The following is a 15,723-nucleotide window of genomic DNA, read 5'->3' as shown; positions in this document are numbered from 1 at the left end:
CTAAGTAACATACCAGCAAATACTTCTCCTGTCCATAGACATACACAGTGTTTATTGCATAGAAAGACTTGTGCTCCTCCCGTATCCTCTTTTGTCTCTGCTCGAAAAGAGTAAAGTCACAATTTCACAATAATGTCTTTAAATATTTACTTTCACATGAATCGGTTCTAGATCATTTTCTCTTTCTCCTCTCCCTCAAATCAAGCCAACATAGGACACCCAGTCAAGCACACCCATATACTCAATAATAAAAGCGAATTGTATAGGGATCAGTATAATAATGGGGTAGGTTGAGCTTAGTATAAGGCTGGGGTATACATAAGGTTGTGTGAACTTACCACCAAGTTTCTCCCTAAATGAGCCTGAAGAATTCCAATTTTCCCGCATCCCTTTGAACCAATGACGTTACACCTGAACACACTCCTCTGTGTCTGTCTCTTGTGTAGGTCTATTTTCTTATCCCTTGTCACTGAAACATCATAGAAGAAGAAAAACTTTATAACAGAAAACAAAGCACAAGAGAAAACCTGGGCTCTTCACTTGTGTATTTGCGGCGGATATTCTCTGATGCGCTTGAAGCAGATACATGCACTAGAATACTATTCCTAGATATATATATATATATATATATATATATATATATATATATATATATACACAGTGGTCGAAGTGTGCCGGTATGCGGCGGTATGATATACCGGCACTTCGATTTGCACTGACCCAGAAGTGTCTGTACAGTGAGCGGGCGCCTGTATACAGTGGGTGAGAGGCTTTAACGCTGCATGTGTGATTCACACAGCCACATGCTGACTCCGGGAGCCCTTGCAGTGCCGCAATCCTATAATGCCATGTCCCACCGGAAGTTCTGCTGGCTGCTGGCTGGATTGCCCTTGATTACCGCTACTGTACTGATACTCCTGGGTTGCCGCTACGGCTGGATAGCCTCGTCATCAGCACTCCCTCTGTGTGTCCCCTCCCCTCCTCATCAATTGGCTGCTGCTGCTCCTGCTCCTCGACTCCCGCTGAATTGTAGATTGCGCACACTGCTCCCGCTTCCCTTCTCATCTCCCCTATGCCTCCCCCCGCTCCTCTCCCCCTGCTCCCGACTACATCTCCACTCCCTCTGTGCGAGGGCACTGCTGCAGAAGCAGTACATGGCAGTCGGAAATGCGGCAGCCACAGTAATGCTGCCGAGGAAGCTGGAGAATCCTGGGCGGACTCGAGAGGCAAGCAGCTGCGCAGAGTCCAGATCTGAATATGGCGGCGGAAGATGCGGACAGCCCGGAGCCCTAGCAGTGCGAGCATCAGGCTGAGGAGTTAACCCGGAGTCTGAGCACCGGTTGAGGTGAGGCCTGTGTCTGTGCACTCCCCCCCACCTTCCCCCCTGTCCTAGCAGGGATCAGCAAGCTGCAGTGGGGCTACAAGTTGCAGCATGCCCATATAGCTATAGCAACAGTAAGAGGGCTGACATGTGTCCTCCTGCTGCTACATGCATCAGTCCCTGGGGTGAGTTGTAGTCAGAGCTATGCCTGGACCTCTTGCTGTTGCAGTCCTGCTGCAGGATAGATATCCCTAGGTGCTGTTCTGTCCACTTGAGGCTGCAACAGGTTGCCTATTATATATTAAAGAGAATCAGCCCCATGGTGCTCTCCTCCTCCTGGTCAGTGGGCTCCAAGCTGGATCAATGCAGCCAGGTACAGCCCAGGGATTGGGACAGTGGAGGGGAGTTTGGGGGGAGGTGGGCTGAGAAGTGGGGTAGAAAGAAGTCTGCATGGGACACCATGAAGGGGTCGATATTTGGGAAAGGGGGGTGGTACAAGGGGTCATACAGTGGGAGTAGGACAGATGGCAACTGTTTGGGGAAAGAGGGCACTGGGGCTATTGTGCAGAAGGGAGTCTGAGTGGGGGAAATGGGGGCATGAACATTTATTTACATGGCAGTAGAAGTGTATTGGTGCAAGCAGAAAATAAGAAATTAATGGGATGACTGATGTCAGAAATGTACAGTTGGTGAGCTGAAATGATGAGAAAGAACAGGTTTAGAAAGTTACAAAAGTGGAAAAATGTCAAGATATGAACAACATAATAGTGTAAATAAGAACATGTGTGTCTATAGTACTGAGCAGAAATGCGGGTAAGCATGGGGCTGGCCAGGGAAATGTAGAGAGCAATTAGAATAGGGCGAGAGGGTAAAATGAGTGATAAGGATGGGAGTGTGAGCGAAAGGAGGATAGCTAAAGAGGAGAGTAATTCACATGTCAGAGAGATGGAAGGATCAGGACGAGGAGCAGGAAAAAAGATGAAAAAAGAAAAAGGGAAATGGAAAGAGAGAAGGGGGATAATCGTGAGCAGGAGAGATAGGAATGGGTAGATTGGAGGGTAATGGTGAATAGCAGAGAGAGGAATGGGTAAATTGGAGGGTAATGGTGAATAGGAGAGATAGGAATGGGTAGATTGGAGGGTAATGGTGAATAGGAGAGAGAGGAATGGGTAGATTGGAGGGTAATGGTGAATAGGAGAGAGAGGAATGGGTAGATTGGAGGGTAATGGTGAATAGGATAGGAATGGGTAGATTGGAGGGTAATGGTGAATAGGAGAGGTAGAAATGGGTAATTTGGAGGGTAATGGTGAATAGGAGAGATAGGAATGGGTAAATTGGAGGGTAATGGTGAATAGGAGAGATAGGAATGGGTAGATTGGAGGGTAATGGTGAATAGGAGAGAGAGGAATGGGTAGATTGGAGGGTAATGATGAATAGGAGTGAGAGGAATGGGTAGATTGGAGGGTAATGGTGAATAGGAGAGAGGGGAATGGGTAGATTGGAGGGTAATGGTGAATAGGAGAGATAGAAATGGGTAGATTGGAGGGTAATGGTGAATAGGAGAGAGGAATTGGTGGATTGGAGGGTAATGGTGAATGGGTAGATTGGAGGATAATGGTGAATAGGAGAGAGAGGAATGGGTGGATTGGAGGGTAATGGTGAATAGGAGAGAGGAATGGGTAGATTGGAGGGTAATTGGGAACAGGAGATATAGGAATGGGTAAATAGGAGGGTAAGAATAAACAGGAGGAAAATGAAGGTAGGGAAAGAAGTCTGAAGAATATAATGTATATCCCTGTCTTTCAGACATCCACTTGTACCCCCAGTATGGAGCTGTGGTCCCTCTTATGCAGGCCCATAGTAGTGCCCCTTATACAGTATCCCCAGTAGTGGTCCCCCCAAATGCAGTGCCCCAGTAGCAGTCCCCACAATGCAGTGTGCCCAGTAGCGGTATCCCCTTATGCAGTGCCCTTTATATGGTGCCCCCAGTAGTCCCCCCCCTATGCAGTGCCCTTTATATAGTGCCCCCAGCAGTAGTCCCCCCCCCCCCCATGCAGTTTTCCCAGTAGTGGTCCCCTTATGCAGGCACCCAGTAGTGATCCCCCCTATCCAGTGCCCCCTGTAGTGGCCCTTCCTATTATTGCCCCCAGTAGTGGTCCCCCGAGTGCAGTGCCTCTACTAGTAGGCCCCTTTTATAATGCCCCCAGTGGTAGTTCCGCCCCAAGTAGTAGTCCCCAGCAAAGGTTCCCCCTCCCGATTAAGTGCCCCCAGTAGAGGTCCTCCCAATAATGGTGCCCCCACCCCCAGTAGAGGTCCTCCCAGTAGTAGCCACCCCCCTCCCCCGTTCTGCAGATAGGTTAAAAAAAAATAATATATATATATATATATATATATATATATATATTATAAAAACATACTTACCTGAATCCACGCTACTGCTGCTCCAGTCCGCCGCGCCGCCCCCGCCGACGCCCGCCAGTCCTCCCGGGCTGGCGCGCTCAGCATTATGGGACAGACGTCATGACGTCAGTCCCATTACCCACTGCAGGAGCCAGACGGAAGTCCGGCTCTTGCAGTGGGTGCTGCTGCAGTCAATGAGAGTCTGACTCTCATTGGCTGCTGTTTAACACATACATCGCCGCCAGCACTGGCGGCGATGCGTGTGTTATGCACAGCCTGAGCCCGCCTTCTGACGCTATTGGGCAAGCGCTCAGGGGGAGGGAACGGGCTCAGGTGTGCAGCACAGGACCGGCGCAGGGAAGCCTAGCGCTGGTCCTGTGTAAATGTGTAGCGCCAACCGCAATCACTGCAGTCGGCGCTACACTTGTGGCTAACTAGGGCGGGCCGGACCATGGCCGGCTGCGCCCCCCCGCGCCGCCGGTCCCACGGCGCCCAGCGCACGCACCCGGCCCAACCCCCCCTAGTTACGCCACTGGTCACACCAGCTTACAGGTCTGTGAGTGTTGGGGCCACTTGGCCACCAAGCATATTGATACCAACAGCTTTCACACAGGTGTAGTGTTGTACTAAACCTGCCAACTTTGGTGTTGGTTCCACGTAAAGTTGATTTGGTGCCGCCCATGTGAGGCCACTTCTAGAATTTTTTCCAGGGCCACCTTTAGTTCCCAATCTAACCCTGGAACCACCTGGTGAGTAATACCAACCAGGGTGCTTATGTGTGTTTTTCCTGTGGGTGGCCTATATGTGTGAGTGTTTTTCCTGTTGGGGGCCTGTGTGTGTGTGTGTGTGGGGGGTGTGTGTGTGTGTTTTCCTGTGGGGGACCTATATGTGTGTGTGTTTTTCCTGTGGGGGACCTATATGTGTGTGTGTTTTTCCTGTGGGGGCCTATTTGTGAGTGTGTTTTTTCTGTGGGGGCCTGTGTGTGTTTATTCCAGTGGGGGCCTGTGTGTGTTTATTCCAGTGGGGGCCTGTGTGTGTTTATTCCAGTGGGGGCCTGTGTGTGTTTATTTCAGTGGGGGCCTATGTTGATGACAATGTGTATGTGCGTGTGTGTTTTTTTTTATGTGAAGCCTATGTGTTTTATTTTTTTATGTTCTATGTGTTTGTTTCATTTAATGTGTGTGTTTTTTTATGTGAATCCTATGAGGGGAATTCAATGTGCATAATGTATAAGGAGTACTGAATGGTATAATGTGTTTAAGGGATACTAGAGTGTGGTGCACTATATTGAATAAAATTGACGCCCCTCTGAGTGGTCACACCCCCTACAACCTTAAATTTTCCATACCCCCACTTCAAAATTCCCACTTCGACCACCACTGTGTGTGTGTATATATATATATATATTATATACAGTCGAGTCCATAAATATTGGGACATTGACAGAATTTTCATATTTTGTCCTCTATTCACCACCACAATGGCTTTGAAATGAAACATACAAGATGTGATTTAACTGCAGACTTTCAGATTTAATTTGAGGGTAATTACATCCAAATCAGTTGAACGGTGTAGGAATTACAACGGTTTCTATATTTGCCTCCCACTTTTTAAGGGGCCAAAAGTAATGGGACAAACTAAACAATCCTAAATCTAACTTTCACTTTTTAATACTTTGTTGCAAATCCTTTGCAGGCAATTACAGCCTGAAGTCTGGAACGCATAGACATCACCAGATGCTGGGTTTCATCCCTGGTGATGCTCTGCCAGGCCTCTACTGCAAATGTCTTCAGTTCCTGCTTGTTCTTGGGGCATTTTCCCTTCAGTTTTGTCTTCATCAAGTGAAATGCATGCTCAATCGGATTCAGGTCAGGAGATTGACTTGGCCATTGCATAACATTCCACTTTTTAGCCTTAAAAAACTCTTTGGTTGCTTTTGCAGTATGCTTCGGGTCATTTTCCATCTGCACTGTGAAGCGCTGTCCAATGAGTTCTGAAGCATTTGACTGAATATGAGCATATAATATTGCCCGAAACACTTCAGAATTCATTCTGCTGCTTTTGTCAGCAGTCACATCATCAATAAATACAAGGGAACCAGTTCCATTGGCAGCCATACATGCCCACGCCATGACACTACCACCAACATGCTTCACTGATGAGGTGGTATGTTTTGGATTATGAGCAGTTCCTTTCCTTCTCTTCTCATCACTCTGGTACAAGTTGATCTTTGTCTCATCTGTCCATAGGATGTTGTTCCAGAACTGTAATGGCTTTTTTAGATGTTGTTTGGCAAACTCTAATCTGGTCTTCCTGTTTTTGTGGCTCACCAATGGTTTGCATCTTGTGGTGAACCCTCTATATTCACTCTTGTGAAGTCTTCTCTTGATTGTTGACTTTGACACATATACACCTACCTCCTGGAGAGTGTTCTTGATTTGGCCAACTGTTGTGAAGGGGTTTTTCTTCACCAGGGAAATAATTCTTCTGTCATCCACCACAGTTGTTTTCTGTGGTCTTCCCAGGTCTTTTGGTGTTGCTGAGCTCTCCGGTGCGTTCTTTCTTTTTAAGAATGTTCCAAACAGTTGATTTGGCCACACCTAATGTTTTTGCTATCTCTCTGATGGGTTTGTTTTGATTTTTCAGCCTAATGATGGCTTGCTTCACTGATAGTGACAGCTCTTTGGATCTCATATTGAGAGTTGACAGCAACTGATTCCAAATGCAAATGTCACACCTAGAATCAACTCCAGACCTTTTACCTGCTTAATTGATAATGAAATAACGAGGGAATAGCCCACACCTGTCCATGAAATAGCTTTTGAGTTGATAGTCCCATTACTTTTGGCCCCTTAAAAAGTGGGAGGCACATATTGAAACTGTTGTAATTCCTACACCGTTCACCCGATTTGGATGTAATTACCCTCAAATTAAATCTGAAAGTCTGCAGTTAAAGCACATCTTGTTTGTTTCATTTCAAAACCATTGTGGTGGTGAATAGAGGCCAAAATCTGAAAATTCTGTCAATGTCCCAATATTTATGGACCTGATATATATATATATATATATACACACACATATACACTATGACTGAGACTTGATGATAGGTCTGCAAGAGATGGGTCACTCCATCTCCGGAAGAGGAAAACATCCAGCGTGTGACACCGGCGAAAAACTCCAGATGATTGTGAGAACAGTGGTGTTTGGCACACATTGTAACATCCGACTGTGCATGACATTGCCAAAAGATAACAACGTTTCCTTTCTACTATGGGGTACTAGAGCCAACAGACCTCTCGGGTCCCATTACTGACACCACGGCAAAAGGCTTCTGTGCATCTCCTGGGCTCATGAACATCGCCACAGGATGCAATATAACTGGAAACATGTAGCCTATTCCGACGAGTTGAGGTTCGAATTGTTTCGGATAGATGGACGATTACATATGTAGAGAAAACCCCACAAGGCAATGGACTACATGCCAACAAGGGAAAGTCCCTAGGTGTGGTAGCTCTGCTGTGGTGTGGGGTGTTTTCAGCTGGCACGTATTAGGACCTCTGATACAGCTGCAGGCATCAATGACCGGCGGGCGCTACATTGCAAATCATTTGCACCCATTCATGTCATGCATTCACTCAAATGGAGTGGGCTCTTTCAGCATGGCAAAGCATCACCGCACAGGTCCATAACCACCAGATTATGGCTGGAGGAGCATTCCTTTGAGTTTAGCATCATGAGTTGGCCCCCTTGTTTGCTGGTTTTGAACCCAATAAAACTCATGTGGGATGCAGTTCATGTGCCATCAATGGCAGGGTTACACCACTGGCAAATATTAGGGAATGGTGGACCATTATACAGGCGGCATGGTATACACTATCTACACAGTACTTCAGAGAGCTCATGGATGCATGCCCCCATTGTGTTGCTGCTGTAATCCAATCGAAAGGCGGACCTACATGTTACTAGACAGGTGTCTCAGTTTTTCTGGCACATTTGTGTATTTCTCCAACACCAAATCTCTATCTTAATTATGTCCTTAAGGTGAATAATCAACTATGGTCCCTATAATACTTTTCTTCTAATGCTCTAGCAACCATGGTCGGCAGAATGATATCCATCTAACTACACATTGGCCTCCAGATAATCTTCTTCGGGTTGTCACTCAGTTTGTGAGGGACATGCAGACTGACGTTGTATTCCTAGACCTACAGTCTCTGCCCTCAACCTCCCAGATGGAATAAATACTGGTGTTCTCTATGTTGAGAGAAGGCTTTTGTACTTAAAATCCTTTATTCCTATTCCATTGGGGACACTTGAACAGTGAGCTATAGGTAGTGATGTTTGGAACCTGGCATTTTGAAAATGCATGAGGTCAGAGTTTGACCTGCGCCACAGATGTTAAGTTTGCTGCTAGGTAGAGTGTGCAGCCCAGAACCTGGGATTATTCAATTTAATGCCTAAAACTGAAGTATTATGGAAAGGAGTGGTCCTGGCGTTTCTCCAATCCTACTGATATAGAGTGATTTCTCAAAAGTGGGTGTGTTTAATGTGTACAGAAAGAGAGGAAAGATAGCAATAGTGTACACTGTGGATAATGGGACAAGGTTGAAATAAAATATATACTGCACTCACTAAACTCCTTTGGTAAACTCACATTGTTACTCAACGGTGGGTGCAAATGCCCCTATTTTCTGAAATGTAGTTGTTGTTGTTGAGTCCTTCAAAACTTATGGTTTCCCGGGTTAATGGCACTGTCCAAGGTGTTGGATAATGGATTAGTACTGGAATTCCATTTTTGCATGTAATTACACTATGTTGAAACTCATCTAATACGAGGACTTTTCACACCCACCGTTGAGTAGCAGTGTTAGTTTACCCAAGGCCTTCATACCTTAAGAGGAGGGGGGGGAGGGGTGGAGGGGGTGTAGTATATGCGGGGGCGCACAGGTAAAGTTATAACTACCAATAGTGGCAAAGTTTATTCAAACAGAAATAGTGCTATTAGTTTGACACTCCTCATATAATAAATGAGTGGCTGCTGCTTACTCAGTGAAAATATCTCGACAGCGGCAGCCCAGCAAGGGTGAAAATCCCGATCGTCCCTAAGGTAAGTATCGCTAACCTAATTCCCTCTCTTAACCCTAACCCTCCCTTAGGGGTGCCTAACCTCCCCTCTAAGTGCCTAACCCTAATCCCCCCTCTAAGTGCCTAACCCCCCCTCTACGTGGCATGGGTTGGATCCACTAGTCCACCTGAACACGTCATTGACCTGTAACTGCTATGTTGCATTGCTTGATGACCTTTTGCAGCTCTTCGTTGGCTTCATGAACCCCCACAACGATGGAATATTGCAGCAGGATAATGCACCGTGTCATCGGTCCAAAGTTGTCCAGTTGTTGGGATTTTGTCCCTGTAGAGGTGGTACAGTTTGCCTACTTGTTCAGTTGGTGGGATTCTGTCTCTGTAGAGGTGGTACAGTTTGCCTACTTCCATTCACAAGTTGAGGAACACCCATTGATGGTGTGTCAGAGTGAATTCCCAAAAACATCATCCTTTGAGTCAGAAACAAGTTGAACTTTGCATAATTGACTTTGCATAATTGAAAATATATCAATGTGATATCCTCCTCTGACAAGCGCACCTGTGTGCAGAGTCTCTGGAGAGGGTGGGAGCCTTGAACAGGTCGTCATCCAAGTATGGAACAACAATCATTCCCAAGATCCTCAGGTAGATGGTCATGACCACCATGATCTTGGTGAAAACACAGGGTGCAGTAGTAAGTCCAAAGGGAAAAGCAGGAACCCGATAATGGGCCTGTATAGCAAAATGAAGGAGGTGATGGTGTCCCTTCCAAATGGAAACATGTAGATAGGCATCTATGATGTCTAGACACCATAAAGTCCCCTAATTCCATGCTACCACACCTCACAACTCCAAGCTGAAGTACTCGACATGTAGATAAACATTAAAGGATTTAAATTTAGAATGGGTCGAAAGGACCCGTCTGCACAAGGGACAGGTTGGAGTAAAGCTAACCCTCTCTGTTCTAGAGGAAAAGGAATGATCACATCTGAGGCTAATAGATTCTTGAGGACTCTTGTGCACATCGCTATCCTCAACAACCTGCGGTGATGAAATACTGAGTAGGAGGACTCAAGAGGTCTATCTTGTATCCTCTTGAGACAGTAGCCTTCGCCCAGGCATCGATAGTGATCTCCAACCACCTATACCTGAACCAGTCATGCTGTAGGTTTGTTTAAAAGCCTGGAGACTGGATAACGTCCCGTCCAAGCCTACGTACTTCTGGAATGACCTCCTCAGGAAGGAGCTGCTTTACCATGCAATGTGGATGAAACTGTAGGCTCTAGCGAAAGGAGAGGAAGACCGAACAAGTAAACTCTTATCTCCCGTAGCCAGGGGAATGATCTTATCCAATTCTGGCCTAAAAGAAACCCACCCCCCAAAAGGCAGAGACTCCAAAGCCCACTTGGATTCAGAATCTGCTCGCCAGGATTTCAGCCAGAGGGCATGTCTAGTAGCCACTACTAAAGCAGAAATACGAGTGTTTTTACTAAACTCGCATTAATACTTCCCCAAGATGGGATGTATACTCTCGGATGTGGTAGACTAGTAACCAGCTTTAGGAGCATTTCGGGTCGGGATCATGGCATTAAGATTGTTAAACATGTTTAATTTCCTCAATTCCTTGGCAGAACAGGGAATTGGGGCTATCCCTCTCAGAGATATGAGTCCCATTAGCCTGATATTTTTAACAGAGAAATGTTTTCACTACATTATCTCCATTGTTGGGGAGGCTCCTGGATAAATTACCAGACATTAGAAATAAAGAAAGGGAGAATAGGCAGCAAACCTACCACTTTAATGGAATAGAGGGGCTGTAATCTGTCTTCCCCCTTTGCCTGGCCATGCAGCCACCATTGTATGCCCAGCCCCCTCCCTGTCTCTAACACTTCACAACCTGAAGGGAGGAGACAGCAGCTTGTACTATTATTTATTGCGCTTTACAATTTGAATTAACATTATACTGGGTTGTAAAAGACATACATACATACATACATACATACATAAAAGACATACATAAGGGTAAGAGGGCCCTGCTCGCAAGCTTACAATCTATAGGGAAATAGATGTTGATACACAAGGATAGGTGCTACATATTGCAAATTGGTCCAGCCCGATTGCAGATGTTCTTGGTGGGCTGTATAATCAATCACACTGGAAAGTTGGCCTAGGGTTAGGAGGATGTTAAATTGAAGAAAGAGAAGATATGATAGGTGTTTACTATAAGAAGAGAGTTAGATAGGGAGCTATAAAAGGTTAGGTGGGCGGTCCTGGAATCTGATAAGCTTGTCTGAAGAGGTGAGTTTTCAGAGAACGCTTGAATGTTTGGAAACTAGTGGAAAGTCATATTGTGCGTGGGAGGGAATTCCACAGGGTGGGTGCAGCCCGAAAAAAGTCCTGTAACCGTGCATGGGAACAAGTAATGCGCAGGGATGAGAGACGCAGATCTTGTGCAGAGCGGAGATGTTGGGTTGGAAGATATTTTGAGATAAATGAAGAGATGTATGTTGGTGTGGTTTGGTTAATAGCTTTATGTGTGAGTGTAAGTATTTTAAATTGAATACGGTAGAAGACCGGCACCCTGCTTACCGGCTTTGTCTGTACTTGGTGCACTCTTGTGGCTCCCCTGCCTGAAGGTAGGCAAAGCTGGAGATTCCAAATACACGCCTGTGATTGTGGATCCTCCCAGAGACCATACCATGGTAAGGGCAGACCAAGAGCATAAAAATAAAGAAGGTAAACGAAAAAAAAACACCAGGCTGACTAGCAGTAAGACAAACCATACCAGGCTCCCATGGGCACTAAGAAAAAAAACCTGACAATTCCTGGCAGCTATTGTATAGAGGGGGAGGAGCAAAGTTCAAAACAGTTTGTGTTTTTAAAGTGCCAATTCCCCCCCCCCCATTTTTTTGTTCCTAGAATATTATTAACCTAAATAACATTAATTTCTAGTCATTTACAGTCAATTTAGACAATCTCACAATATTGTTTTCACCATTGTTGGCCCAAGGCTGCAGTGGGCTGACTGGTTACCAAACAACAGAGCAGTGGCACAGGCGCATCAGTTCAAAGCACATCTATGAAACATTGCCACACAACAGTGGCAGAAATGAAATGTAGCGCAAGATGGAATTGTCCTTGGGTTCTCCTACCCACCCAGTGGGGTATGGCCAGCAGAGTCACAGTAATTATATACACAGTGGGCTACGGCCCAAGGAGTCACGGTGCTTGTATACACAGAGAGCTACGTCCAAAGGAGTCACAGTGCTTGCATACACAGAAAGCTACGTCCAAAGGAGTCACGGTGCTTGTATACACAGAGGGCTACAGCCCAAGGAGTCACGGTGCTTGTATACACAGAGGGCTACAGCCCAAGGAGTCACGGTGCTTGTATACACAGAGGGATATGGCCCAAGGAGTCACGGTGCTTGTATACACAGAGGGCTACGGTCCAAGGAGTCACAGTGCTTGTATACACAGAGTGCTACAGCCCAAGGAGTCACGGTGCTTGTAAACACAGAGGGGCTATGGCCCAAGGAGTCACGGTGCTTATATATACAGAGGGCTATGGCCCAAGGAGTCACGGTGCTTATATATACAGAGGGCTATGGCCCAAGGAGTCACAGTGCTTGTATACAGTATACAGTGGGATACAGCACAAAAAGTTTTTTTTACATTTTATTAATTTTTTTTTATTTTTTTTTACTTTAAAAAATAAAAAATGAGAGTTATGGTAAGAACTTACCTTTGTTAACTCTCTTTCTTTGAAGTCCATAGGATCCACAGGGAGACCTTGGGGGTGTAGGTGATGGATCTGGAATCCGGGCACCAGGCAGTTAAAAGCTTTCTGCTCCCAGGATGCACTTGGTCCACTCTCCCTACACCCCGCCCCCGAGCCACCTCAGTTCGTAACAAGCCAAAGGCCGAAGGAGGATAAGAGAGAAGGAAGACTGGTACACTCAAGAATCACATTCTCACAAAAAAGAAGAAGGAAAACCAGCGACCTGCAACATAGCCCATAAGAAGCCAGGTGCGTCGGGGCGGGTGCCCTGTGGACCCTATGGACTTCGAAGAAAGAGTGTTAACAAAGGTAAGTTCTTACCATAACTCATTTTCTTCTTCAGAGTCCATAGCCTCCACAGGGAGACCTTGGGGATGTCCCAAAGCAGTCTTTTTAAGAGTGGGGACGCTCCTGCGCTGATAGGAGAATCCAGCGCCCAAAGGAAGCTTCCTGAGAGGTGAAGGTATCAAAAGGCATAGAACCTTAGAAATGTCTGGACAGATGACCACGGGGCCGCCTTATACAGCTGAGGCACCACGGCGAGCTGCCCATGAGGGACCCACAGATCAGAGTATTAACAGAAGCCGGAACAGGAAGGCCTGCCTGCGTGTAGGCCTCTGAGATAGTCATACGAAGCCGTCTAGCCAATGTTTGTTTATTGGCTGGCCATCCTTTCTTGTGAAATCCATAGGAGCACAATTAAGGAGTCCAATTTTCGGAGGGAAGTGGTACGGTCCACGTAAATCCTGACGGCGTGGACCAAATCCAAGAGGCTTCATCTGCCGAGAGGTCCGGTGATTGAAAGGCCGGGACTATAAATCTCCTCATTAATGTGGAAACTAGAAATAAGGAATCCAGGGCGAGTGCGAAGCACAGCCCTGTCCTGGTGAAATATCAGAAAAGGAGAGCGACAGGAGAGTGCTCCCAAATCCGACACCCTCCTGGCGGATGCAATTGCCAGAAGAAAAAGAGTCTTAGATGTTAACCACTTGAGTTCCACCGAATCTAGTGGTTCAAATGGAGGACCCTGGAGGGCCCGAAGAACTACGGGCAAATCCCAAGGAGCCACTGGGGGGGACAAAGGGAGGTTGAATCCAGAGGACACCCTGGAGGAAAGTGTGGATATCTGGAAGCGGAGCAAGTTGAAACCATACTGACAGAGCAGAAACATGCACTTTCAACGAGACATGCACTTTCAACGAGGCCAGGTGGAGGCAGAGGTCAATCCAGCTTGAAGAAAAGCCAGGACACTTGAAATCCAAAATACCTGAGGACACCTTGGGAAATATGTATGCCACACTCTGTGGTAGATCCTAGCAGAAGCTGGCTTACGCGCTCTAAGCATCAGAGCAAGAGAATCCTTTGGACCTTAGGAGGGATGTCTCAAGAGCCACACCATCAAAGACAGACAATCCAGGTCCTGGTAAAGGCAAGGACCCTGAGACAACAGGTCCGGACATTGAGGCAATAGGAACGGAGTGTCGATGGAGAGACTCAGAAAACCGGGAGTACCAATGACGCCTGGGCCAAGCTGGTGCCACCAGCAGGACAGTGCCTCTGTCTTGTTTGACCTTTGACCAAGAACTTGAGGACAAAGGGAGACAGGGGGAAACAGGTACACAAACTGGAAGGTCCACTTCACTGACAGAGCATCCACCAAGGTTGCCTCGGTATCTCCTGTTCTGGACCCGTACACTGGTAATTTGTGATTGTGTCGGGAGGCCATGAGGTCCACCTCCAGGGAGGCCACTAGGAGTTGAAACACCTCTTGGTGAAGAGACCATTCCCCTGGATGCACGTTGTGATGGCTGAGGAAGTCCGCTTCCCAATTGAGAACTCCCGGGATGAACACTGCTGAAATGGTCGGGAGATGACACTGTGCCCATGTCAGAATGCGTGACACTTCTGTCATTGCTGCCCGACTTAGAGTGCCTCCTTAGTGGTTGATGTAAGCTACCGTGGCCGGACTGAACCTGCACGGGTTTTCCTGAAGTTCCAATATGTTGATTGGGAGTGTTGCTTCGACTGCTGTGCAACGACCCTGAAAAGAGTGCGGACCGGTCACTGCACCCCAGCCCTGGAGACTGGCGTCCGTTGTTAGGAGTACTCAGTCTGAGATCCAAAAGGAGCGACCCTTGGTTAGATGAGACGTCAACAGCCACCAAGACAGACGCACCTCCGGAGAGAGCACTATTGTCTGAGCTTTGATCCGATGGGGCAATCCGTTCCATCTGGAGAGGATCAGCCCCTGCAGGAGGCCTGGAATGAAATTGAGCATATTCCACCTTGTCAAAGGTGGACACCATGGATCCCAGAACATGCATCGCCGAGTGAATTGACACCCGGAGGCTGTGGAGACATCTGTGTATTCGTAGTTGTAATGTGGAGATCTTGTCTGAAGTCAGAAAGATTCTCTGCTGTTGAGAATCCAGTAGGGCCCCCAGATGAATCATCCTCTGCGAGGGATTCAGGGAGGACTTTTTCCAATTGATTAACCAACCGTGCGCCTGTAGAAAGGCAATTGTCAGTTGCAGGTGGTGGCGAAGCACTTCTGGAGAACCTGCCAACAGGAGGAGGTCGTCCAGGTATGGTAGTAGTCGGATACCCCGATTCCGCAGATGGGCCGCCATGTGAGCCATAACTCTGGTAAACACCTTTGGAGCTGTGGACAGGACAAAGGTTGGCGGCCCGGAACTGGAAGTGTTGCTGTAGTATAGGAAACCGGAGATAAAGCTGGTGAGAGGGTGTTATAGGGACATGTAGGTATGCCTCCTGAATATCCAGTGATACCATACAATCCCGAGGTTCCATAGCCAGTATGATGGAGCATAGGGTTTTCATCCTGAACCTGGGCACCCTGAGGAATTTATTCAGGGATTTGATGTTGAAGATAGGCCGATGAGATCCATTCGGCTTCTGCACCAGAAAGAGTAGAATAATAACCAGTCCCTCGCTGGGATAGTGGGACTGGCACAATTACCCCTGCCTGCAGCAAGTACTGTATAGCTTTCTGGATCTGTAAGGCCTTGTTCTTGTCTGAAGAAGGGCCTGTACAGAAAAACTGTTGAGGAGGTCTTCGAAGGAATGAGAGGGCGTACCCGCGAGAGACCACTTCTCTTACCTAAGCGTCCTTGGTGGT

The 15,723-nt window shown here is 47.0% G+C and overlaps 1 protein-coding gene across 4 annotated transcripts in view; it reads right to left on the bottom strand.

Annotated features, from left to right (window-relative positions):
• Positions 1-15,723, bottom strand: part of RHOT1 (ras homolog family member T1) — an 89,493-nt gene that overhangs the window by 34,822 nt on the left and 38,948 nt on the right. For all 4 annotated transcript variants that reach the window (XM_088468566.1, XM_088468568.1, XM_088468570.1 and 1 more), the window contains exons 15-16: positions 339-469; positions 14-97 (exon numbers count right to left, since the gene is read on the bottom strand). In XM_088468566.1, coding sequence (XP_088324692.1) covers positions 14-97; positions 339-469 — 215 coding nt within the window. The remainder of the gene's footprint in view (positions 1-13; positions 98-338; positions 470-15,723) is intronic.

Source organism: Taudactylus pleione, unplaced genomic scaffold (genome assembly GCF_031769625.1).
Source record: "Taudactylus pleione unplaced genomic scaffold, aTauple2 ptg000012l, whole genome shotgun sequence".
Lineage (NCBI taxonomy): Eukaryota > Metazoa > Chordata > Amphibia > Anura > Myobatrachidae > Taudactylus > Taudactylus pleione.
The sequence above is the reverse complement of the archived record's forward strand: the minus strand, read 5'-3'. Positions and strand labels throughout refer to the sequence as shown.